This window comes from Tyto alba, unplaced genomic scaffold, assembly GCF_018691265.1.
Source record: "Tyto alba isolate M040663 unplaced genomic scaffold, T.alba_DEE_v4.0 Super-Scaffold_18, whole genome shotgun sequence".
NCBI classification, from domain to species: domain Eukaryota; kingdom Metazoa; phylum Chordata; class Aves; order Strigiformes; family Tytonidae; genus Tyto; species Tyto alba.
The window spans coordinates 350,737-378,294 of NW_024881280.1; the positions used below are offsets into that span (position 1 = coordinate 350,737).

Sequence of the window (27,558 nt, forward strand, 5' to 3'; positions counted from 1 at the left end):
TTGTTCTCTTTTGGCATAATTCTCATTAATCCAGTGAGTACAACAGAATAAAAATAAATTGTTCCTTTGTTGAATGAGTGGAAGTACAGGTGAACACTTCTTGTATTAAGTGATATTATGAAAGATAGTAAAGAGTTGGTTTTCAGAGATTCTTTAGCAGATAAACAATTTTCTTTCCCTTTGAGAAATAATTTTTTGTCTTGAGCACTTTTGCTTGAACAAAATTTACAGTAATCAATAGTTTCTGAGCAGCAGTTAGGAATAATTGAAGCTGCCTAGAGTATGAAATAGGCACTTGATGAGCCAGTATCATGAGCCATTGATGACTGTACAGTGCCACAGGAATTTACATACAGGAAGGAATGTGATAGAACATGTGCTATCAGTCATTACAGATATCCTGAGAATTATCACATGCTGAAGCTAGGCTGATTGCTGTGCAAAAATATCACAGAATATGGGTAGCTCACTGTCAAACACACCTTCTATTTAAGATTTAAAAAATATTGTGAAGAGAACTTACATGGACGCAATTTTTTACCTAACATCTGCCCAGACAAAAAGTGATTTAACAAGAGTTTTGTAAAACATAATTAAAGACTGAAAAAATATGTAACATCTACTTCTTAAATTTAGGTAAGAATGTTTGGGTACTTTCTGTGATGGAAGAGGTGAGATTACTCATAGCAGGGGGGAAATGGGGCCTTTTGGGGACTTTAGAAAGGGGAAGTTAAAATATTAATATAATGCGATGTCAGAAGTTTCTTCAGTGAGTTGCCAAAAGGAGACATTGCACAAAGATGCAGGTTTTAGATCTTGCACAAAGGGGAGAAAAGCCTTAAACGCTTGCTTCTGTTGAAGTTAGCATCATTCCTGTGGCATAGATTCTAGTTGTCGTGGTTTAGGCCTGATTGACAGCCAACCACAATGCAGCAGCTCTCTCTCCCTTCCCCTCCGGCAATGAGAAGGGACAGAGAGCCAGGCTTGGGGTTCGAGATAGGACTGGGATGGGGGAAAATCCCCCTTTTATGATCACGAGCAAAAGGCAGACTCGTTAGGGGAAGAAAAAACCATACATTTATTACAGACACTAACAACACATAACAGAGTAAGACAGTGAGAAGCATTGCCACCTCTTAAGAACACCTTCCCCCCACCCCTCCCTTCTTCCCGGGCTCAGCTCTGCTCCCGATATCTCTACCTCCTCCCCCAGTGGCGCAGGGGCAGGGAATGGGGGGTGCAGGCAGTGCTGCCACTTCTGCCATCTGCGGTGAGGGGAGTGTCCAAAACTTGTTACCCCCCTGCTCCATCGTGGTCCCCCTCTCACAGGAGACAGTCCTCCACAAACTTTCTCCGACATGAGTTCCTCCCACGGGCCGCAGCGTTCCCCACACTGCTCCGTCATGGGTCACTAACCTTCTCCGACTGGATTCTCTCCCACGGCTGCAGCCCTTCCCGAGCTGCTCCGGCGTGGGACTCCCCGCATGCTGCAATCCTCCCAGCACTGAATTACAGCAGCGGGGCTGCCTTTTCCCATGACACCCCGGCCTTCTTCGGGCACAGAACCTTGATCAGCTGAGCAGGAACAACAGGCCACAAATCAGTGTCTGCTCCACCATAGATCTTCATGGGTGGCAGGGGGGGCCGCCCTGCCATCTCCCCACAGGATACAGGGGGGTCTCTGCTCCGGCACACCTCCCCCCTCCTTTCTTCCTCCGTTCCTCCACTGACCTTGGTGTTCACGCAGCTGCCGCAACTCCTCCTTACAAGTCCAACTGCCCATCACCACGTCCCTTCTTAAATACGTTATCGCAGAGGCACAGCCGATTGGCTCAATTTCCCAAACAGAAGTGGAGCTGACGTGGAGCTGGGGGAGCTTCAAGAAGCTTCTCACAGGGGGCCACACCGATAGCCCCCTCCCCTGCCACCAAAAAACTCCACCACTCACTCAACCCAGGACACTAGTGAGACAGGGACAAGACCTTGACATACCCAAATCCCTTTCACAGATTCAAATCTTACTTCCTGGTAGGCTGGCAGGTAAATCTATCATCTGAAATGTTCACCTGAAATCACATTTAAAGTTGATTTTCCTTATTTACAATTAATTTTCTTGTTTCCTTTACTTGTCAGTTTACTTTGATCCTTCCCAGCTCAGCTCCCCATTTCTTTGTTGCTACAGTTTATCTGATATTTCCTAAGCAAACAATACAGGGTGTTCTCCATGCCTCCCACAGTGATAAACACTTGGTTTCTGACAGCAGGAAAATGTAATAATGTGATGTTCTAGAGGAAAACTTATTTTACTGTATTCTAAATCACTGGCAGAAATACTTGATTGTTATTATTACTTGACTACACTTTTGTGCCATACATATCTGAAATGAGCTGAAAACATGAACTTTTCATTCCATCTATGAGATGTCAGGAATCAAAGAATATTTTAATGATTTGGTCAAATAACTCTACATTTCAAAACATACTGCAAGTCCCCTAAAGATAATTTAGGATTATATACAGAAATTGCAATGCACATTAAATATTAAATTATGAAAGCTTTCATTTTTTCATTGCTTTCTTTTTTTTCATTCCTTTCATGTAGTATTGATGTTTCTTTGCTTGGTTCTCTGTAATAAACATTCATGTATTTCCTAGATTTGTTTGAAAAAACATGGAAGATGGTCCTGAAAAACATCAAAGCAGTCTTGTTTTAATTCATAGTTTCCTATCTTACATATCAGTCTTCCATATCTTATTAGTTAGAAGTGTGATTTGCCCGGGTAGTATTTAGATAACAGAGTTCAGGAAAAAACACAGAAAATTTGTGTCACCATTGCCTCACATCCTAAGTAGCCAGTCTGGGGGATTTAAAGCAGTGTACTGTGATAAGCAGATACAATGTCAGGAGTTCAAATTAATTTTTCCGGGATATAAGTAGCAGAAACAGAGCAAAGTTGGTGTATAATAATATCTCTATAGTAATCCGCAATCAGTTATCAACACGAGGTCTCTCATTCAGCAAAATACCTACATTCACAAATTTAAGTCCAAATTTAAGTATTTCTAAAATCTTACATTCCTCTGAGGTTTAGTTAGATTTCTCAGTTTTCTAAGGAAATATTTCCACTCACACAGCTTCACAGATCTGAACAACTGCTTGAATGTAAGTACCTAGCATCAAAAGTATATAGGTAGCTACCTATGTAAAGCAGGATTTGAAAGAATAAATTCCTGCTCTGCCACACCAAAGGGGGAGCAAACTGGGTTGCTCTCTGTTAAAATATGGTCAGTAGGAGAAGCAGTGACTTTGCACTGGAATTTCCCTTGTTTTTACAGAGCTGATCAGTTTTAGTACCTATCTTATTTAAACCTGATCAGGATAAAGAATCTCAAGGAAATCACAAAAGTCAGAACCAAGTTATCATAGAGAGATACTGAGAAGTGGTTCCTTGATTTGGGTCAATGCCATGGCTGAATTCTACTGAAGACCTTCAGGAATACCCTTTTCGTGTATCCTTGCAGTTTTCTTTGTTAAATACGTGATGGGTGATTCATGAACTTTCTTGTTTTATACACACGTGCACACATACATGCATTGACATTCACACATATATTATAAACATATCTGTATATATACAAGAGTCTTTGGATGACTATATGCTACTGTGGAGGTTTCAGACTTTATTTGCATGTCAAAATGAAAACAGGTACAAAGAAGCCTGATTTCACAACTATATTTTTTGCCTTATTTTTAAAAACATACTTAAGAAAACCTAGTGATGGACATTTAAAACAAAATCAGAAATTATATTTCTACTACAGTTTTTCTCCTTTAAAAAAAAAATGTCTTCACAAAAGATAACAGCATTAATAGTTGCATGGGAATCCAAATAGCAGAGCTACAGTGTAGAAATACAGAGGAATATTTAAACCAAGCAATCCTTGAATGCCAGTGTGGTTCTTTAAATCTTTAATCTTTTTGCATAGCTAAGACCTTTATTTCCCTTAAGAGGATGTTGAGGATTTCTGCAAGTTTAAAATAAATTGTAACTAAAACAAAAACAACAACACCATCACCTGCCAAAAAATAAATAAAAACCAAACACACACAAAAAAAAACACACACACACACAAAAAAAAAAACCACACACACACAAAAAAACCCAAACAAACAAAAAAAACAACAACAAAAAAAAACGAAACCACCCATACAAAAGCAGTGCAACAAACTGTGTAACTGTGGCTCCTTTTAATTAAGTTCCTCAGCTTCTCATCTGATGTGCAATTTCTTGACTATAATAGAGAGAGCTCATTGCCAAATATTTGGCATTGTTATTTATGTCTTTCTTTCACTCATCATGTAGCCACATGCAAAGAAAAGAAATGATTGGACTAAGGTGGATGTTGAGAAAAATGTGTTTGTTCATTTGAAACTGGAGTTTATTTATAAACTCCACAGATGGCTTCTGATTCCATTTCAAAAGCTTTTAAAAATAATCAAACAAATGTGTTTGATGCTGAATTAAAAATAAATTTAAGAAGTGTATTTCTGTTTAACCAGAATGAGTGTTAGTAGATGGTGATTACATGCAAATGACTACTGATTGAGACAACACTGTCTTAATTGCTGGGTGGAAATGAGTTCTCTGTCCGTATCATAGCTCATGTGTCCTTTCTCAAGCTTGTATCTGACCTGAGATTATGGTTTAAAACAGGTTTCTGAATTAGTATAGCACTTGAGATGTGGGATCCTTTTAAGTGAATCACAGACTCACAGTTAAAAAAGTCTAGTCATCTCATTCATCATTCAGCAAGGATGAACATGTTCTCAGAATCTATTCCACTATGTAGCTGGTATTGTCACAAGACCTTCCTAATGTTCAGCTTCATTTTTTTCTTGTCTGAATTGTATCATTTACTCCAATTGAATCTCAGGAGGAATTTTTCCTAGTCTTACTTGGCCAGACTTCCTGCTTGGCAAAGAACTTCTTATTTGGCAAGGCCAAAATCTATTCATGACTAGGCTATTGCTTCAGCCTAAATCCATAGCAGCAAAATCTGAAATCCTGAAGAGCCTTGCAAAAGAAAATAAGAAGGGAGGTGGGAAAAGGACAGACTGCCAAACTGCGAGATGTCTCCTTTCTTATCTGAAAGGACAAAAGCAGTGTTACTGGTGATTTATGAGTAAATCTCACAATGTCCCCTGTTCTTTAGGTAGGCTCACATGACTTCAGTGTACATTAGAAGAGGGTGACAAAGATGTACCCAGCTGGTACTTCGACATGATGTAATGCCTAGTTATGTAGAGACCTAAGTTCTTAAAAGCCATAGATCATTACCAGAATGCAGCTGGTCCTAGCTAGTTATGCAATGCCATCAACAGTGGCTACCATTTTCAGCTCTGAAGCAGGCTCAGCTGACAGCAGGCTAGAGCTTTCTGTACTATGCAGATGTGCAAATACATGCTAAATGGCCTACTCCCTGAGGAAATAAGAGGACCTCAGTTACCCCACAAGGGTATCAAAGACATCCAGCCACAGGTTCAGTTTCTCTCTGGTCTAATATTTCCCTAACTGCCTAAGTAAAATGGAGCACCTTCAGCACAAATGCTTGAGAGACACCCAGCTCTAGAGGACCAAAATGTCCACTAGCTAGCACACACCCTTGGGAGAGCAGCTGTTGTTGAAATGGTCATAGCAGCTAAAGGACTTAAATCCATGTCTTTCGCATCCCAGGCAAAAAAAAACAACATAAATACTCTGGTCTTACTCACTCACAGGTGTATGTTTAGTCTTACAGTCTTGGCTGCATTCTAATTCAGATAATCACAATCTGAATAATTAAGACTGTAATCTATATTTGCAGTTAGAGAAAAATTATATGTATATTTTCTGAAATTCTCATACTTAATATTTTACAAAGGATCTGCTGTGTCCTTTACATGATACACCCATATTTTGGGAGGAAACGAGTAATCTCTTGAGAGATGCAATGTAAACCTCCTCAGACCATTCCACAAGAGTTTCTGGCTACATGTGACTAGCAGCATATAATGTATTTTTAGCTTTTTATTTCTCAGTTTTTTGTGAGCACTTCAATTAGTTCTCTAATGGGCTGAGCTAGGAAAAGTGCAAAGTATTGTGGAATTACCAAGTTCAGCAAAGACTGGGACATTTAAACTGTGTTTCAGATATATGTCTATAGAGACATGCGTGATTAAGAAGAGAGGAAAAACTAGCTAGGCTGGGATTGAAAAACTTGATTTGAATATGGGAGGGAGGAGTTAAAAAGGAATACTTAAATAGTTGAGATAAGCTTTAGTATCCTTATATCTTTATTTGAACTAGACTGTTGAACATTCATAGCCTTTCTATCTCACATCTGTGCCCCTTGAGATATGCCTAGTATAATTCATCACTTGAGGAGTAATAAATTTGTAAGAGCTGATGTTGATGTAGATCTACCTTTACTGGGCTAGCTAATACTGAACAGTGACTGTCATTCTCTGTAATGGAAAGAAGTTTTGCAGGAGTGCACTTAACACATTCCATTTTGTCCCAAGATTCTCAAAAAACTGTTTAGTATGCTAATCTTTTTGTGGTGTTGGCTAGCAGTTCCTGCTTGCTAGATAGTGCTGTGCAGAGTTCATTATAGTACCAGATCTATCAGACTAACAGTTTTTTCTTCCTTCTACTACCTCTGCCTCTCCTACTCATTCCCCTAGGGAAACTTTTCATTAAATTCTTGTAACAATTAAAGAAGGTTTGGTTATAGAAAGTAAACTGGGTGGAGTATGAATCCTAGCTAAATCTTTATGTGTATAAACAACCTTATCTTAATGTATCTTGCAAAAAGATAGGAAGAGGGGCTTTTTACTCATGGGACTTCCAGGTACAGTGAACAGCAGATAAACTGCAGACTCTCCTGCTAGTTCTCATATCTGTTTGTATATCACTAAATTTGCTCTCATATCATATCTTTGAAATCTCAGATGACTCAAACATAGATCATTTCTTGTAAATTCAGTGCAAGTTGGCTGAAACGTTAACATCTCAAGTAGTCTTAATAGCATTCCAGATCTGACTTGTTCAAAATGCTGTTCAGACATGACCTGTTTAATCCTTCCAACACTTTAATAAATTGTTTAGCATATATAAGTAATGTTCTAGAGTGAAAAAAAAAACCACCTCATAATACTTTATTTATTGCCAGTTGTACATTTCTGTAAATTAAAAGTTTGTGAACACATTGTAAATATTTTAGACATGCACTATTCCAACAAATCTGGTAAATTCCTGAACAAATGTTTTCTTTACCAATGAATCACAAATGATTGAAAAAGTAGTATGCATGAACCAAAAAAAGATATGGGGTTGGTTAGAAATTATGATCGTGTGATACTGTGTCATTTGATGATTACTGTATTCATTTAATGATTACTGTATTCATATAAATCATCAGCATAGTGCAAATTTTGTCATTTACAATTGCATAAAACATTGAATTTCTTTTTTTCTGTAGAGAATTTCTGTCCAGCTAATATCTCTTGCTGGTAGATCCTGTCACCAAAAACATCCCTCAAAAAACAACCCAAAAAGACTTCAACTGAATGCAAGCACATTTTCAAAATCATATTCAAGGCAATAATTTTTTTTCTTAACTTCAATAAGTTATTGTCACTCAATGCTACTAAGAAAAAGACCAAGCAAATAAACTACAAGTAATAGCAGCTTTTGGTTAGTAAGAAAAATACATTCTCAAACACAGCTGTGTTATTCTAGGTATGTAATGAAAGAAAAACTTCAATACATAATTGAACTCTTACCAACTACTTAATAATATCCCAAATGAGTGTTTATTTTAATTTCTAAAATATTGGCTTGCTTTGTTACTGAAGCCAAGTTGTTAATCAGGCAATGGATGTGTGGTTTAGTATGACAATTCCCAGTCCTAAGATAAACTCACTGTGTTGTAATAGCATTCAGCTCCTCCCTTATCTATTTCTCTACCAGAAATTCAGGAACATGGAAATGTGCAAAACCAGAGTTTCTGTCTCACTAATTTTATGAAATTTATTTTCTGTGTCTCTGTCCCAGGCTCACACAAAACTCCTGCCTGAAGAGTCACCCAGAATTACCTTCTTTTGCTTATTTATATAGAGAAAGCTATTTGACTCAGAAGTCATTGTTTATTTTCCTTGACAATTCCCACATAAATTATGTAGAGCTCAGAAATGAAAAATACTTTCCTAACTCTACACAGTCTGAGTGAGCTCCAGGGGGCAAAGTAGGGGGAGTGGGGGGGTTCCTGCCTTGTGCATTCTCCATCCATGGAGGGGCACTTCGTGACATTCGGAACAGAGGCACCTCTTTGGGCTCCGTGTGTCACAGCTGGGCGGAGGGAGACAGCTGTCCTGGCTTTGTGTGGATATGTCCAGGATGCAAGGATCAAATCTTAGTAAACAAGCTGCTGTTGTTGCATTAGGAGGAGCAAAGTTCATTGATTCCTGGCTATGTTTAACCTACAGAACTAACAGGGTTTAAAAAAATATTTTTCTTGGGGGGTGGGAGGAGGGGGGAAATTATAGTTGTTGCTGATGTCTGTACATCCAACAAGGCAAAAGAACTGCACATGTGAGGAAGCAGATGCTACTGCTGTAGCAATGCGTTACCTAAAACCATACGTGGGGAAGACTTCATCATGTGTATTTTACCCAGCAAGTTTAGCAGTCCAAAACTGAGCACTGGTGTGCCTGTAAACCTCTTCACCCTGTTCATCGTATGATGCGCATACACCTGCACTTTCCTTCCTAGAGCCAGACTGGAACCATCTATTATCTTTGTCTCTGAAAACAAACATGCCTATTATGGTCTAAAATTAGGATACTTTTTCTTCCCTTCCACCTTTCACAGGGGTCATAAACTGACTAACAGGGATACTGCTGAAATTCAGTAAGTTGCTGTTTATATACAGACCAGATCTGGTATTAGTGTTCTTTGTGACTGGAAAAGACAGGCTTACCTATTCATTCCCACACTGCTATATTTAGGGCACAGCCTAAATGTGGCTATTATATGTGACTACAGCAAGACTGGCACAAAGAGACCTGATATGAACAGAAATTGTTCCATGAATTAATCCAACTAGAAATTGGTTTTCACTTCCTCTAGATAGGAAAATATTTTATCAGTGGCTATAAATCTGATGTAATCCCTCTATCCTCTCAGATTATACATATACAGGGGAAAAAAAGTGCAGCACAATATGCAGAGATATCATAATATAGATACTGGGACTAAACCAAACACTGTTCATAGCTGACTTCACTCAGAATTCTGCAATATCAGTAGAAAACTTCCCTTGACTTTGAATGGCTTTGGTCAGGTCCATATTAGGCATAAGAGCCCCTGAGGATTTATCTGTTGGTACAGTTAAGAGTTTGCTTATGCAGATATCAAGTGTTTCCCAAGTTGTGTGAATGTTTCCATTTTGGAAAGCTCACCTGCTCTGCTGGAATTTTAAATATTTGATTTAATTATTCCAACATGCTACATGGAAGGGAGAGTGGATGAGAAATGATGGGGGCTAAGAAGAAGAAGAAATGAGTGGAGACAAGGGAGAGAAGGTAAAGTAGAAGTCATGAAGCAAAATCAAAAGGAAGAGAATGGAAAGACAGTGGGGAGAAGAGTGACAGAGACAAGAAAGAGCACATCCTGGAGACAGTCCAGTATAAGCTTGATTTACCTATTGTTAAACTGAAAATGAAATAAACAGCAATGGAAATATGGAATACTTAGCGCAAAGATGGTCAGTCATGCTCTAATATATCGGTTTCCAGGTACTCATTGCACAGCGTGTGCTGGGAGGGCTGGCCAGGGGGAGTGGGGTGCAGAGACAGACTAAAACCATCTACGGAGAAAATGTGTCTCCCCTTCTCCCCTCAGTTCTGTAGTCCCACCTGTACTGCCCCCACCCCCCAGCCCTCTACACAGCTGACTGTGGCTGAATTAGTCACTAATGCATTCAGCATGTCTGTGTTATGAGCTTGGACATCTGATGGCAGCTGCTGCGTGCAGCTTTCCTGCCCCATCTCCCAACAGCAGCGTAGTAACCAGCTGGGTATAGTGGTGTGAAAGTCGTGAATAGGGGCTGGTGCGGTGATGTCCTGCCTGTGCTCTGCAGGGAGCCATGTGGGTCAGCCAGGGAGCCCGTGCTTTGGGACAGTGCTAGGAATGAGAAAGCTGATGGGGCCACACGGTCTGCCACAGGAAAATCCTTGCTGCAGAGTTCCTTATGGCCTACTTGAACGATTCTGGCTGTTAAGATTTTTGCCTGTGTTGGATTAGTGAGTTGTTTAGGGATCTGGGGCAAACCAGTAAAACAGGCTGACGAATCCACGCGGGTGATCTGGGTTGTTGCCTTTTTCAGAAGTAAACAACTAGGAGCCATTGTTCATCTTCCTAACACTCTGCAGGACACAGGCTGTAAATTACATCTAGGAACAAAAGGTTGATGGGAGTAGAACCGGGTGCCCAACTTCGCAAGGGAGTGCTTTACCCTCCAGCCAAAAGAGCAGCTTTTCTGGCTTAAACCAGCACAGGCTCTTCTTATGCTTCCCATCAGCACTCAGAGCCCAAGAAAAGTGTGCAGTACAGGATCTGATACACTGAAGCATTTACAACCCCTTCCATTACAAAACCTGGTTTCATGGTTGATCATGGAAATTAAATCCAGTCTGAAACACAGGAAACAATATTGCAGTCTTGGGACACAGGAGGAAATCACATTAAAAATACCATATTTTACTGAGATTACAGTTAAATGGGTATAAAATCCTCCCTCCTCCCCCAACACTGACTTGCAGCCAGTCTCACAGACCAGCTGCAGTCTATGTAGAATGTAAGCTGCCATGAGCAGAATTACCTAATGAGATTTGTGAATTTTATATTCACCAAGCCTATGTTCTTCAACTCCCCATAACAAGCTTGAAATTTCCACCAAAATATGTTCAGAAAAGGGTTTTTTAATTAACAACAACAACAAAAAAGTATTTCTGCTGATAACAGGAAAAAAAAGTTTTTCAAATTAGGAGCTTCCTTTTTCAAAGTTCCTGGTTTTAAACATACAAATGCCAGCTATTTTGACAGAAACAAAACTGCATTCTTCCCACCTTTCAATTGTTCCTATTTGATAGTGAAGCCAATCTCCACTGGTGGCATTTTTTAAATTGTAAATTAAGGTACATTCACCTTCTGGTCTGCCCACATAATAAAATCCAAATAAATATACATTATATGGAGAGGCTGCTTCACTGAATTCAGTGGAATTTTGGACATTGACTTCCACTAGGCCAGAATTTCATCCTCTATGGAGTTTCTCACAAAAACCATCTCTTTATATCGCTGTAAGCCGTGCATGTTACTTTTCTATGGCTCCAACACATGTACTCCCTCATGGGATGTTTATCAAAATTAATTGGTGTTGGCAACAGTTCACATATGTGATAAAATCACAAATGAATTATTTTGGTGTTCCTGTACTATATTACACATTCATATATTCAGTATATGCTGTGTCAAAGGCTTCACAGAAAAACACTTTTTTAAATGCTGGGGGTTTATCCTTTTTAGTTGTACTGTTTAATTCTCTTTTGAAAACTTAATTTAGTATTATTTATTATTTTACAAATTTTTAGTGTCAGCAATTTAGCTACTTGTTGCCAAGTGAGTAAGCAAACTCCAAAAGCTCAAACATTTAACTGTGATTTGAGTTGCCATCAATAATGTCATGGGAACAAATTCATAATGGGACTAAACTGATAGGCTCAACTTAAAATGATGCTCTGCTACATTTCCTCATCTGAAGATTTGATTTAGGATTTTTCTGTTCCTATATACGAAGATTATCCCAAGCTAAAGGAAAAGGTATGTATTTCTTACAAAGAAACCCCCCAAAGCAACAAACTTTTCCCAGAGTTGTATATCTCCTTTGACTAAATTTTCTGGATAGCATCAGGCCCTGTACCTAGGCTAAGTATGAACTGCTGTCTACCTTAAGCCAACATATTTTAGGGAAAAAATTCCATGTTTCAGTGGGAAAGAAGGTAATATTTTTGTGTCACTTTTGCTATTTATTTGTTAATGACACCTCTCTGAAGCACTCAGTGCATTTAAATGCACGTGTGTGTTCTACGCTGGCATGGAAGCAGGCAGACGGCATGTGACATGGACAAATTACTTGTTATAGACATACAGTTCATCAGTTATTTCTGTGGTTTATCACATGAAATGACATACTGTGATGAATTATTTTTATTGTATACATCTGTCTTTTCCTTTTGCATTAGGTACTAGCACATCCATGCACCTGGTCTAAATGTGCCTGATCTTGGCCCAGTTTTATAGGGCAACAGCAAGAGACTTTCCGAAGCGCAATACCACCCACCTCCACCAAACACCCACAGAGGTACTGAGAAATCTAAGATGCATATCAAATAATATTCAGTATTAAGAGAACAACCTGTTCATAATCTGATGTCAAAAAGGGCTAGAATTAGACACTTCAGACCATAAAGAGACTAGGAATTTCCATTCCTGGTAAAATAAGGCTTTTGCCTCTGTAACACTTGCCCACATCCCCAAAATGGACATCAATCTCCATTTACCTGTGCCGAAGAAAACGTACTTTCATTTTTACATTCCATATAATTGTGAATACAGGAATTTAACAGAGAGGTATTTTATGCTCACCAAAAAAAAATAAGAGTCAAAGATACCTAAATTTTCATTAAATATTCCATTATTTTGTTTCATCCATGGGGGTGAATTTAAACATTAATTTAGCAGTTGAAGAAAAAGATGTGCTTAGTGAACTTACAACAACTGTGTACCAGCATTTTAAATCCCACTAAACTTCATTCATATATTTTGATGCCAAAATATCTATGGCTATAAGAATACAGGAATTCACAGAACTATTTATTTTCCACTACTATAAACAGTAAAGTGTATAGGAGATTGTTTCTTCCTTGCTTCTAAAGCCATTTTTTAAAAAAGAAAAAGTAGCATATTAACTAAATAAAATGGGGTTTATTTGCAACTTCAAAGTTGTTAGCTTCTTAATAAAAAGATCCTCTGTGTTTTCACTTTAGCCTTCTCCCATCAGATATTCTAGACCTGTAGGAAAAGCCTGTTGGAACCTGTTGCTAAAAATTTGGCTGACTGAGGAAAGGATAGCCAGCCATCTCTAAGTCAAAAGTCATAGAAAAGACAAAGTCTGGAAAAACCTCTTTGTGTAACATTCTTGTGCTTGTGGCTGGAAAGACCTGTCTGTATTTTTCCACTGTTTGTGTTAACAGAAATTAAAAATTAATGAGAAAATTCTTCAAGTGGGTGGATCGACAAAATGGTGATCTGATACAGCAATGTTAACTTCAAATTTGCTGAGTGAAACTGAAATCAGGTCATTACTGGCTGTCAGTTGTTGCCACATGTTTGTTGTTAAAGGTGAGATGTACTGGCTTTGGTGATCCCCGACCAACCCCTCATGCTGCTGCGTATAAACCAGTCACAATTCTGAAGCTCTGAAGAGAGGCCAGTGTATGGAGGAACCTTGAGAAATCACCAGGGCACACAACAGACATTCCTTTCACTTATGTGTAGAGGCTTTGAGGTTTTCACCATGGATTTCAAGTGGCATCTAGAGTCACACAGCACCCCACACTGCAATGAACATATATCCCTCAGGAACTCAGACTTTGTCTGAATGTCAAAGACTGTCACACATTCTCATCTTGTTTTTCTGCTTTGCAAATTGGCAATCGGAGGAATAATTACTTCTGTACCTCATATCATCAATACAATAAAATACCAGCCTTAGTCCTCAGCATCACTGCTGGCACTGGCATTAGTTACCACTTTTGTTGGAGCATCCTGTGCAGGGAAGCCAAGAGTTGAATGGGCTGTGAGAGACTGAACCACCTTGACTTACCTTCTGCATGAGGTTTTCCCTCAGGGACAAACAAAAACATTTTAGAAAGGTTCATGACTGAGCACACATTTTACTTGCTCTAAATTGAACTGAAAAAAAAAAAAAAAAAAAACAAAACAGTGAGATGGGACAAAATAAGCAAAATATTCTGGGGAAACATCCAGGCAGTTGCAGATGCTTTGCTGGGGTTCAGAAATTCTAGTGCTTTATGTTCACCTGGTTTGCATTAATGAGGATATTTTATAATGCAGAAGGGGAAGCTTATAACAAACAGTGCCTTTCTGAGCTAACTCGCGAGAGATTACACAAATTTTCCTGCAAGCTCAGTAAGTATAACTATTGACTGTACTTGTGTAAGAGAAGGTTCAGTGCCTCTTTAAAACTCAAGTGTGGCTGCTTAGTCAGTACTAACCACCCGCCCACCCCTACTTCTTCCACTGCTGGGTAACTTTTGTTGCAATATGGGTGTGACTTTTGATGGAGCTCCCCCTCCCAGTTATGTCATTACTTCAGTTCCTTTGAATCAGAATAAAACGTGCAGCAAACTTCAGACACATTGGCTGCAGGCTTAACAAGCATCGGGGCTTTTCTTCTTTCTGCAGCTTGCAAGGATCTCTGTTTTTTGCAAAACAGTTCCAAGAAAACAATGGCCATCTTCTCACTATGGGCAACTTTTGGATTATGTTTGCTGAAGCTTTGTCTAACAGAAACACGTAAGTTTCTTATGAATGAAAACACTTATGATTGTTAGTAAGTTTATGCTTCAGACAGCAAGAGCCTTTCTACTAGATAACTAGCAGCTTTCTTGTGTCTCTCTTTATATAAAGTTTTACCATTTGTAGGAGTTATCAGAGATGCTTTAGAACTGTAACCTCAGCTGTGCTAGTCTGTACAATCACGGAAAGCTGTGTATTGCTTGTAAAAAGCAACCTCATATGTATAAAAAGTGATTTGTAGATCATTAAAGTTAAGTTTAAACTAAGAACAGAAGTACATTAGGGAAATTAGAATAGCTGTAGTAAAACTCGCTTTGACAATGTGGCTGCTGTTACATACTTGGTTGGTCTCCCAGCTCCATTTCAGACAGTAAAGAAAAGAGGGAGGGTGGGGGAGATGGGGACTGACACACGTGCCCCCCCTCCTCCCCACCATAAAACTGCATTCTGGAGTTTACATGGGCGGAACTAAGAGCTAATATGTACTACATTTGGATATAGCCTTTATGAACAGAAATAAAACTGCAGTGATCTGTGATTGAAATTTGGAGAGCCTTTATGCCAAGCATGCTTGTTTCTGACTTTTTGAGGTTTATTGGGGTTGACTGATGAGATTTTGGAACAAAGAGGGGTTTGAAGTGACAACAAAATTCAGTTGTTTATCAATTAACTATATGTAGCTTAGTTATTGGCTTCAAATATTTGTGATTAAAAATGAAATGCTAATAGAAAGAAAAAAAAATTGTCCAAAATGATAAAATGCTTTTGAAATTTCATATGGTGCAGGCTCAACTGTGTTTGAGGGGAATGGCCATGCTTCTAGCAGACTCTCACTGTGATAGCAGCTGCCTCGAGGCGTTTTGTGGTTAGGGATAACAATTACACTTCTACATTATTTTTCTCCTCATCAGTTCCAGGATTCTAACAAAATACATTTTTCATGGCTACTGTCACCCAAGGGCTCTGTGTGTGTGTATAGTAAATACATATCTTACTTGTTTGAGCAGCAGTGGATACTTCTGTAATGGTTGCAGTGCTGCCGAGCTGTGAATGGGTGTGTCAGAATGAACAGTTCCCAGCGCATCTGTGATAGCTGAAGCACCCTCATTGCTTTCCTTTTTAAAATTGTCTGTTATACCGAAATGCTCTTGCTAAAATCAGGTATATGGATAAAGCCCTTAGAGAAAGGGTAGGGGTACTGTAGGCAAATATATGTCTGAGATGTGTTTAAAACCTTGGCTTGGTCCAAGTCTCTATGCTGTATAAGTATTATAATTATTTGGTTACCGCCTGCTAAACTGATTTCTCCTTTTATGAGCTGCCAGGAACATTCTAAAGAAGCAGGGTCTGCACTGACTCTGGGAGTAATGCATTTTTACAGTGAGACATAGCAGAAAACCCCATCATCTAGTCTTCAGCATAGTTACAAAATAAGCATGTCAGACTTCACATATGCCCCACAGGGAAGTTTCTTTAATGGCTTAGAAAGGTATTAGACTGTAGCTACAATGCATTTTAGCTGGTATGCAGTGTGTTCCAGCATGACTTTGTAGTCAGTAATGACTTCAAAACTAGTTGATGGCGGGTTTAATTTCTTTTTTAAGCCAGTGTCTTTGCTGTGTATCATGGAGTAGTGATCAATGCTGTTGGGAAATACCTTGCTTGAATACAAAATTGAGATCGGCTCCTGAATTGGAATTTTGATTCTTTTAGTACAGAATTTTGCAGAAATAGAAAGGACCTGAGATTTCTGTTAACATGATTACTAAATGAAAGATGAGATATAGAGAGCAGCTGAAAAGCTTATTTATCCTGAGTTCTGTGCTGCTGTGACCATACTGTCACTGACATGTGAGTTCACTGTATTAATGTGACTTTTGTTGTCTTAGGAGTCCAGATGGAGAATATAGATGCTGACATCTTGGTTAATGATGATTCTCCCCTGGGAGATTTTCCCCTGAGAGTGTTATGTATTTGTAAAATATTTCTCTCAAAGTTTTCCTTGATTAACACAAAGCAAAATCTAGAATCTTGATCCCCAAACTAGAAGAAGCTGGAATAGAACTAGTAGTAAAGATTAAATGAAATGAGGGAGAATAAGTCCACCAGTGGGAGATAGGAGCTTAGCTATTAGCACTGGAGAGGTTGCCAGAGCCTCAGTACAAGGTGTAAGCCTCTGAGACAAGGCTACTAGAGCTATCAGCCAGTCACAAAGGAAGGGACCTGCCCACCTCTTAGCTTGTATATCTGTTATGTAAACATGTAAATAAAGCAGTTTGAAGAAGCTCTTTATGCTAGTTTATTTTCAGTTAGTCCTTACAGTGTGTATCTTGGCTATTTTCCCAAAGCTGCAAAGTAACTAGACTTTATTGATCACTCGAACTTCCATCATTGTTTAATAGAAAGGTTATATACCTGCCCTTGATATACTCTCACACATAGAGCCAACAAACCATGGCAGAGGATTGTCTTGCAGTCTTTGGAGAAATGTTTGTTGATTGTTTAGCTACCTGTGTTCACCACAATGCAGAACCATTACCTTGAAAACAGGAAGTCGGAGAAAGGCTTAATGAGGAAAGATAGCATCATACAATTGAGGAAGAACTTTAACTAAATGCTTTTAAAACCACTGGTAGATCTAGCCAAGGTTAAATTAAATGTTCCTCCATACTTGGTAAGTCTTTCTTTCGAGAACAGTTCCCATGACTTTGATAGGCCAGGACTTGAAGACAATATTAATATTGCAGTTATTCATCTAGCACCTAAACATGCATGAGGTTCTAGTGTAGCAAGAATATACCAGCAGGATGAAATGTCCTGAGATGGTGATAGTCAGGTATGAACAACAGAATCATGAGCGCATTACTGCTGAAATACTTGTAGAAAAGATGGGTTCTCCAGAATTTCATGAAGGGGTACAAAAAAATGCTTTAATTGAAGGACAACAGCCATTTCAAATGAAAGAACTTATGAAAGAAAGCAGGAAAATATAGTGAGGAAAAATGTACATCTCAAAGGGATATTTGGTTATATGTCAAGGAACATGGTGGATTGCAGGAAGCAACTAAAACTAGCTATACAGACAGCATGAATCCTTGAAGAATTTAAGACAGAGAAGAAATCTGAAACCTATACAAGCAAGAACCTAGTGTAAAACTCTGCAGACATTTCCACCAATTTGGATAGCAACTGTCAGAAGCAGGAGAAGCTACATGAGGAATAAAAAAGATAGCAGCAACAATCAAGTTAAGGTATAATATGAGTAGAGCCTATAGATACGTGAAAAGTTAGAAAAAATAAAAACGATACTGCTGACATACCAGAGGAAAAAGCTCTGGTGAGCTCTGTGGGATATGGGTTAATTAAAAAGCAAAGGGTAAACAACTCTAGATGACAATGTACTTGCCAGAGAAGAGATAGTGTTCAGAAGGAGTGGCTAGACAGCAGCAGTAATTAGGTTTGAAAATAAGTTGCTAAGAGACATAATTTTCAAGGACAGATTAGGTGAGGGCAGACTGGATAAACATCTTTAAGGGACAGTTTGGGTATTGGTGATCATGCTACTGAATAAGAAGATAGAGTTGAAGACCTCTGGTAACTATTTTTTCTTTGATAAAAGGATAATTTTATTTCTGAATGTAGTTGACTGGTAGTGGAATGCACTGTGGAGAAGCAGGGAAAAAATTATGTAGAGCTTCTTCTTATATAAGGAGAGGAGAAGTCATCTCAAGAACTTAAGTTTTTCAGAATTCCAGAAATGCTATAAGAAGGCTTCTCCATTTGTTTTCTGGTCTTCTTGCCTTGCATTTCTGTTCCTGTCTTCATGGATAAGTGTTTGAAAATACAGTCCAGACAAGAGATGATAATTCTCAGCTTCGCATGACATGTATTCCATTATTCCATTATTTACAAAACTTTTTTTTTTTTTTAAAAAAAAAAAAAAAGAACCTTATGCAAGAGAGCAAGGGAAGGTGTTCTGACAAACTCTCCTCTAAAACTGCTTTTTCTGGAACCAAGGTTAAATGTACATAGCTACCTGTGAACTGTAACTTCACAGAGAAGATAATCATGAAACAAACATGACCCACCACAGTAATCTTGTCTACTTTGAAAACAATACAACATTGTACTGGAACAATTCACGCTATTCAGAAGACACGATATTTTAGTATCAGCTGGTAACTGAGAGCATGCTTTATGAAATTTAATTTTTCAACACTAAACTGAAGTGTTAGACTAAAGAATTTCAAACCTCAAACTGAAGGCCAGCAAAGGGAGAGGAGCAAGAGAGGTTGGGTTTGTCACCAACACATCTCTGATACACATATCATGGTTGCCTCCAAGTAAAACCCACATCCACAGTCTATTTCATTCTTTATCTGTAAGGATGTCTTTGTGATATATCTGCTGGTTTAGACCATTTTCCATGGCTTATTGACAACTACAGACATGAAGCCAGTTTGGTGTAGCTGCTAGTCATTTTCCAGACTAGACCAGAAGTTCATCAGCTGTTAACATGCAGTTGTCTCTCACTCCCAGGGAGGTGGTAATCAAAGCCATCAGACACTGTAATTATCAGTGACCATTACAGCTGCTGCTAATACTGGTGGCAGAGTGGATTGTGTCAGTCCTGAATGTTTATCAGATTTTTCCCTGCCAAATCACAGGCCCCCCTACAGTGGCATCAGAAGTAATATTGGTAGCAGCTGGCTGTGATTTTCCTCCCTTGCTACAGCTGCCGGAGCTGACCCCACCCAAGCAGCAATAGAGCAGCTTGCCCCATGAATGAGTTTGCAGGCAGTAATGTAAAAAGGCAACTGAGAGAAAGAGGGGTTTTCCTTGGAAAATCTTTCCAGTTAGACAGAGTTCAGCTAATTGCGATTTAAAGTTCAAACCTCTGTGACTGTTTCCTGCCTAATGAAACCTTCAGTCATTTTTGGAGTCTGTACCTAAAACTAAGAACTTAATTGAACTTTCTTTTGTACGCACTGACTTTGGGACTTTCCAGTTCCTCTACATGACAACACTGGCTGCTTTGTATAATGCAGCAATCTTATTTCAGTACAATACCCTTCAACCCTCACATTGTGAAACGGGAAAAAAAAAAAAAAAAAAGGGGAACAGAAAGGAGTTGAAGAATCATCTACAGTTTTAGCAATTACTAACATGGAAGCTCACACAGCCACACCAATTCAAAGTAAAAATCACAGAGAAGACTTGAATTTAACTTAGATTTGCAGTTTGAAAAATACATTGCTTCACTCTTCTTTCTTTCTATTGATGACTGAGCTAGGCTCAGTAGCTGGAAGCTGTAAGAGACTGCACTGTGTCTTTGCAAAAAAAAAAAAAAAAAAAAAAAAGAAAAGAAAAGAAAAAATATCAGACATGTGGCAGCTGTGGTAAAACTTCCGTCTCTGTTTCTGCTAATGATACTGTTCTAAAAGCACTGTGAGATGATTATGAAAGAGGTTGCCAGGGTACAGGCTGACAGCTGCAGAAAGGCATTAGCCTGTGATGATCAGCTACACAGTTAATACCTGTTTTGCTAAATATCTGCCTTCAGAAATAAGAAGCTGCCCTTGACAGAACATATAATAGTAAAAAATTCTGCTGTGACATAGTTTTTGTTGCTTATATATGTCTCACAGTGGCAGCATGTTAGCAAAACAGGTTCTCAGAAGTATATTTCCCTAGGGGGCTTTTTTATTGTTATTTTGGTTAATGTATAGGTGTCTGTAAAGAAACAGGGTGTGGTATGTGTGGGCAGATATAATGAATAGTTTCTTACACCATTCCCATACAGAGTGAAAGGTTAAATGGAGCTCAGCATATGGTCCATGGCCACCCAGGACCCTGTGAACAGATGTGCATGAGCTCTGTCCAGGCAGCAAGCAAGCTGCTCTCTGAATCGGGGTCTAAACGTCAAGCACCAACCTTAAGTTGGCAGCCTCTCTTAGAGAACGTATCTTGCTGTCAAGGAGGCTTATCAGCAAGGGGTTGGCATCACGCTTGCCAGAGCAGCATGACTGCAGCCATTTTCAGAGAGCAGGCAGAGCCTACCTGCCCACTCAAAACAGACTAAGCAAGCTGGCAGCTGCTCTTTTTGCAGCATGTAAATGCAATAGTGCAGAAGTGCCATAGGGGTGATTGTGATGGTAGCAATGAGTCGTTTACCTATGGTTTGCTATCTGCCAATGCACATCTTGTAGATAAGATGGAGTATCCTTATTGCAGAATGAGGAGACTAAGGCAGTAGTACAGTACATCACTGCAAGGGGCAGCCAGGTCTTCCCAACCCCATTACAGCATGCTGGGTGAAGCTTCTGCACAAGCAATGTGGAGTAGTTCACAGGGCAGGTTCAAGGGAAATTAGTATTTGCCAATTGTAAAGAAACATGATGCATTAATAACGAAGACGCTGAGGGTGAGGCCTGAATTCATCTTAACATTTTCCTTTCACTCACTTCCCTATTCTTCTTCCTCCTGCTTGATTAGGTGTCCTCCATTAATTTACATGTCATTTCACTTTTCCATCATTCACTCAGGAATGTAAGTGTAGGAAAAAAGCCTCTTTTGCTAATGAGTCTTCATATTTATAAAAGTAGGGTTTTGTTCTCTGTTCCTATATATTGCTTATGCATAAATTCAGAATATAGGAACATTTAGAACATGGAAGTGAAATAATATATGTTCTGTTCAAATCAATTTCTGCAGTAGCAGTGCTATAAAAATTGGATAAAACTCTTCTTTGTTTCTCTGACAGTTTTATCCTGTTTACTTGTGTGTGTGATGACTGGCAGCTATTTTCAATACATTAGCACTTGGTTCCTGTTGGACAACAGTGAATGTGAAGTATAGTTTTCTTAAAAAGTTCTTATTCAAGACTTAACTTTTTATGATTAGGGATGTTTGAAGCTGTTTGGCAAATGAGAACTGACTTAAATCTTTTGTCCTGCTGTCAAACTTAACACTTCTTTAGGCTTGAGAACTTTAAAATTGATTTAATAATTAATGGAAGAATAGTGTCTTAAATTTAGTCAAGTTTCTGTCCTGTTTGAAGCAATACTTGCTAGTGATAACTATCAGGTGTCTTCTGAGATCTTGGAGGAATTTGTACATAAAGGCTTGATACCCTGCGAAAGATGAGTGCCAAGAGACATAAAATGACTCAGCAAGTCAGAGGAGGAGCCAGAAATAGACCCACAGTCTCTTACCCGAAGGTGGGACATCTAGTCGCAGTGGCAGGTGGCCACGTGGCCAGAACATTACAAGTCCAGAGAAGTTTGAGTGTCACTGTGCTGCAACCATGTGTATGCAGGTGGTACCCAGGCATATCTTTTAAATATCCACATCTTCTTTTCAACAACTTTTCCTGTTTCTCGCACCTATTTACTGTTTTCCCCACTAATCCATCTCTGTCTCTCTGGAACATCTGGCTGAAGCAGTCCAATAAATTTTCTAGACTCTCGTCAGCCTGTGTGACAGAAGGTTATAACCATTTGATCCAGTAAAACTTCTGCTCGGCAGCTTAGTCATTCTCAGGCAAAATGAAATGTAGAGACCAAGTTCTTTTTCTAAGAGACAAGCCTCAGAGAAGACTCAAATGACAAGAAAATTCTCTTGTTCATATATTTTATTAATTACTTTTGATTTTGGCCTACTGTGTTGGCAAGTCTGACTTACTGTCATTGTGTTCAACATCAGGCTAATAGGGCAGGAACAACCAGTAACTTCACAAGATTGGTATTAACAAAATCCCACTCTTACATTGCACCAACAAGAATCACTTTACCTCCTTGGAAGGAGTAAAAATTCTTCTAGCACAGAAAATAAAAATAACTTTATTGAAATCTCATATTGAACTCTAAACTCTTAAACTCCTCTCTTCCACAATGCAGCAAAATCATTTTATAGCCTACAAAGAATAGATACTTGGTGGTTCCAGTTCATCACTGCATAGGCACACCTAAGGTTTTAGACAGGCATCTATCCAAATCACAGTTCTTGCATTAAAAGCAATAACAGGCAGATGTGAGCATGTGAGACACCTTCCTATGGTGACTTCCTAGAAAGAAGTTTATTTCATGCTTTTGTGGCTTGCCTCGGAAAACCCTGGATCCATTTGCTTGCTGTTGTGGTGTAAAATGTTGCAGAGCTCCTCTCAGAGTGTGTGTGGTGATTTTCATGTCTTCTGACATTTCTATTAGATCAGTCCTATTCATTATTTTTCTTATGGCTGTATGTCCTGGCTTCTTGTTGGGTGCAAAAAGTTTCAGTAGTTTTGCTTTATTTTATCAACATCTCCTCAACCTGCCAGGTCTCACACATTAGCTAGTAGTAATATAGCTCATGTTCACACTGAACAGAGCGCAGAATTAACTGGCTTTTAACACATTGAAGCAGAGGCAATCTTAGAGCATCATGGAAGGGTAACACCAGCACAGTTAATAATTTTTTAAGAGTATCTCTAGGCATAAGCGCTAGATAGCATTTTCTGTTTCTGTGGGCTCATGTGGATTAGAGAAAATCCTGATTATCCAGTTTTCCATGAGGAGTCATATTGTGTGAATTGAAGATTATTAAGGCCAATGACTGAATCCGAATTTGTTTTCTGTTAATGCTTTGCTGAGAGTATATTTTTATCCAGGTAGTTCATATAACAATAAGTTTGTGTTTCTTTCTGGAGCTGGAGAACTTTTTTCTTTTATATTTCCTAACAATTCCTATTATTTATATACATGCTAGTGGGGGCCAGTCCTATCGTAAATTAGTGTAGAGTACACCATATATTACATACAAAACAATGCAAGAGTGGCAAATGTTGCAACTGTGCCTTAAAAGATTGGTGGAATTTCCATCCAAAATTTTGCATTTGCAACTGAATGAATTCTTTAATTAATTTCCTTTGCTACGCAAAGGAGACATAGTTCAAAAAACTCTCCCTACCTGACAAGGTTACCCTTCAAAATAAAATATAGGCAATGTTTTTTTCTTCAGTTGCTTTTATGTTCTCACAAACCCATTTAAAAAATATAACATAGCCACAGCATTGAAAGTCTTGGGCCCAGCAAGGGTTATATCCATTCATAACCTGCAAGAGTGTTTGCTGATAACATCTACTTGATCATGCACATCCACATCTTCAAAGCTCAAGGTGGGCATTAGTAACAAAGTGCAGTGATTTCTCCTCAGTGTATCTTACAGCACCTTAAGCATTTGAACATTTTGACATCAACATATGTGTGAGATGTATTCCTTCCATTGGTCATATGCTGGACACTTCCAAGTTCTGTATAAGAAGAACTTTAGTTCTTCTTGAAAGAGATTTGATGTCTTATGCTTTCTCAATGTATCATTTCAGAAACAGCTGGTGTCTCTGATGAAATTTGGTTCTGTGTAGGGTTTCTTTTTCTTGCATTACATGGAGTTCACGTAAATATTGCAACACTTGGTCTAGAGGGGGTTACTGTCTTATCTGGTGTGTTTCATCAACACATTCAGCGCAGCTGGAATCAGGCTGAATGTGTTTAAATTACTGTAGAACTTAAAATTTCAAGTCTAGATCTATTGTTTTTTAATACAGATGATCCCAGCTAGTGAGAAAGAAGTGAACTGACAAATATGCCGATAGCAGACAATAATAATTAGGGGTTGTTATAGACCTTTGGCATTCAATGATTTCATCCCCACCTCACAGGTAGAGAAACAGAGAGAAAGCAAAATAAGTCACTCAGCAACATAGCTGTAAATAGAACATTTTCTCCTAAATCCCAGCGTGGTGTTCCATCAACAAGATTAGTGCCTCTTTCTCTTGAATTTCAGAAAGCAGCTATGATTTCACATATGGGGCTGTTTGAACTGAAATAAGCATTATTATTCATAAGAAAAAAAGTCCTTGTGCAAACAGTCTTCTACTGTTGCAGAAGTAAACAAGAGTACAGAGGACTGGCTTATTCTCTGGAAAGCTATTATCTTAAGAACAGGAAACTCTCATCAGTTACTAACTGTTTGGTAATCCATCATTGAGCCTGGCTATGCAATTCTTACTTCAACTGCACAAACCATGTGAGAAAATACTCTTTGAGTAAGAGCTAAGTATTTTCCTAATTTTTGAAACACCCTTACAACCCGTTGTTTGCAGACCTGCACTGAATTTATTAACTGATAAATACTTTATCTGACTTTAATACTCATACTAATAGTGCTCAGGTCTTTATCACCACCAGTCACAATCATGTTACTAGTGACTCACAGCAATTGCAAGGCAACATATGAACACCTTTTTTCCACCTCTGACATGATACAAACATATCCACAATGATGGTTGTAGCAACATGTTCAAGTTCTAATGTAAGCCTGTCCTTCTGCTTTTTAAGTTACTGGTTTGTTGTCTTGAATGGATTGCTATATCTCCCATCCTTTCAGAGCAAATAGTTTTAAGAGTCAGCTGAATTGGCAGTTTTACAGAATTGATACAGTAAGGTGTGTCCAAGACCTGCTCTCAGAGTGTTCAAGACAGGCAAATGGGATCCATACACAATGACTGGTAGCAGATCATCTAGAAAAGTAGTTCCACACTGTGTCAGCTACTTTGCTGTTCCGGATATCTTTGCTTTGTTTAAAGAATTTCCCATTTTTATTTTTTTGCAAGTACATGATGAGATCTTACTTCTGATTTGAGAGTCCTTTACTGCCTTGCTTTCCTTTTCAGCTCTGATACAAGCTTACTGGTCTCAATACATCTTCCGCACTGTATATAGCTTGCTGTTAATACTCATTGTCATGTGGTAATAATGGGTCACACAAGATTAGTTTTTTGCTTTGTCTAGTCTACTTGACAGAAAATTCAATGAATTTTGCTTCAAGAATGTAAGTAATTTCCTTGGAGGGAGACTGTGTGTGTGTAAATCTTGTGGTGCTTTATTAATAATAAATTACTACCTGTCTTGGATTTTCTATTTATTAGGATGGCTTATCCCTAATTCACTGTTTGAATTGACTCTTGCTCAGAGTGAATCTGATTCCATGATGCTTTCTAATGTCATGAAACTCACAGTACCTGAATTGAGAAATGTATCACTGTACCATTTGTCATTCAAACATTGATTTAATTCTGGATGTTTTCACAAAATCCAGCTATATCTCATTAAAATACAAGATTACTAGAATCAACAAGCATCACAGCAAAATCACTGGCTTCACAATGATTCCAGCGCTTTTTGGAGGCAATGCTGCTTCACTATTTGAGGATGATTGCATACAAACAGTAGTGCATTGCCCTTACATATCTCCACTGCCTAAATATATGCAGGATTTAATAAAGCATTTGAATTCTCACAATATTGAAGCCACACTGCCAATACCTCTTTCCCATTCTTCCCTCACAGAAGTGAATCTTCACTGACTCTCATGAATCGTTAAGATTAAATAAATATTAAAAAAAAAAAAATAGGAAAAAGTATATTAAACCCAAGGCATATAATTAATCTCACATTTGTGATAGCAACAGCACTGTGTACATACTAATGTTAATTGCAAACTCTAGCTATTAAACATACCTTTTTACTAAACCAATTATCAAAGTTTCAAAACTAAGAATTATTAAAGAAATTTAACTGAACATCTATTTTGGGGGTATAAATAACCTGCATGTATATTAGGAAAGTTTCTTGCTAGTCAGTATTTTCAGTATAAATCTCAAGATTCTTGAAACTGTAGTATATGGATGGATAGAGTGACACAAAGTCCAGAAAATGTAAACGTTTTGCCACCAAAAAATCCAGTAGAAGTTGCCTGCTGGCCTAGGCATTCTGGTTACAGGCTAGGGGTTCTCTGCCCTTCTGGTATTAGGGAAAAAAACAGAGGGAGTATTGGATGTGACAATGATCTTTTCCATCATCAGAAGCTTGCACTGATTTTAGGTAGCATAAGATATTTCTCATTGATTTCTACAGATTCTAAATGAGATTTGATAAAGTAGATTGTGTTAATCATTACCTGTTTGTTACAAAATGATCTTTTCCAAATGTAGCCTTTTGTTTGAACCATACTTACTCGAAATACCAAGCCACGTCTTTCTGCCAATGAAAATCTTCAGTTTGAGGAGTTTTCACTCTTAGTCTGTCCTAATATTTCCAGAGTAAAATTTTGACATTTTCAACAGATACAAATTAAAAGTGCATTTTACAAATTTAATTTTTTTCAGCAGCGTATAGTATGTTTCCCATCGCTCCTATTAGCACTACGGTTGCCATCGCTTTATTGAAAATGCACTTATGGATGGGTACTTTTGGGGTTTTTATGGAGATGGACACATTGATGTCAATCCATTCTACATCTCTGAAACTGCAGTAACTTGTGCACGCTGCTGGATATGAAACTTTCATATTTTGTTATTGCTGTGAATTAATCTCTTCAGACTTCTTCCATGATCTGTTCTTCAGAGAATGTTTCCTTCCAAACTTGTTTCTTTACTTTCTCTTTTACATCCAGCGTTTCTGATTTCTTCAGATCACACCATTTGTAAGGTCTTGTAAGGACAATGATCAGACAGCACTGCTAACAGAAGTTACTCAAAATCCCACTGTGGAAAGAAAGCAGGGTTTCAGAGTAACATCACAAAGCAAGTTAGCTGCTTTTTTGATAACCATTGATTCTAATAAGTAACTTCCTTCAGTTGTTGGTTTTGATTTGATTATCATTCATCCAGTAATTTGTTAGGATTTAGAACTCTTCCATATTCTGGAGACCTTAAGAATGCAGATGATACTATACCTTATTCTGTTTTTTGGTGAAAATCACAAATATTCAAAAGTAATGTTTTATTTATATTTAAAACTGCAAAGTTACATGC

General features: G+C 38.3%; 1 protein-coding gene across 11 annotated transcripts in view; it reads left to right on the top strand.

Moving 5' to 3' along the window:
- The first annotated feature begins 14,492 nt into the window (after positions 1-14,492).
- The window catches only part of CD44 (CD44 molecule (Indian blood group)), a 52,870-nt gene continuing 39,804 nt past the window's right edge, over positions 14,493-27,558 (top strand). For 9 of the 11 annotated variants that reach the window (XM_033011136.2, XM_033011179.2, XM_033011188.2 and 6 more), the window contains exon 1: positions 14,493-14,702. In XM_033011136.2, coding sequence (XP_032867027.1) covers positions 14,636-14,702 — 67 coding nt within the window. In that variant the 5' untranslated portion in view covers positions 14,493-14,635. The remainder of the gene's footprint in view (positions 14,703-27,558) is intronic. The other 2 variants (XM_033011213.2, XM_009969151.3) reach the window with 2 other exon arrangements.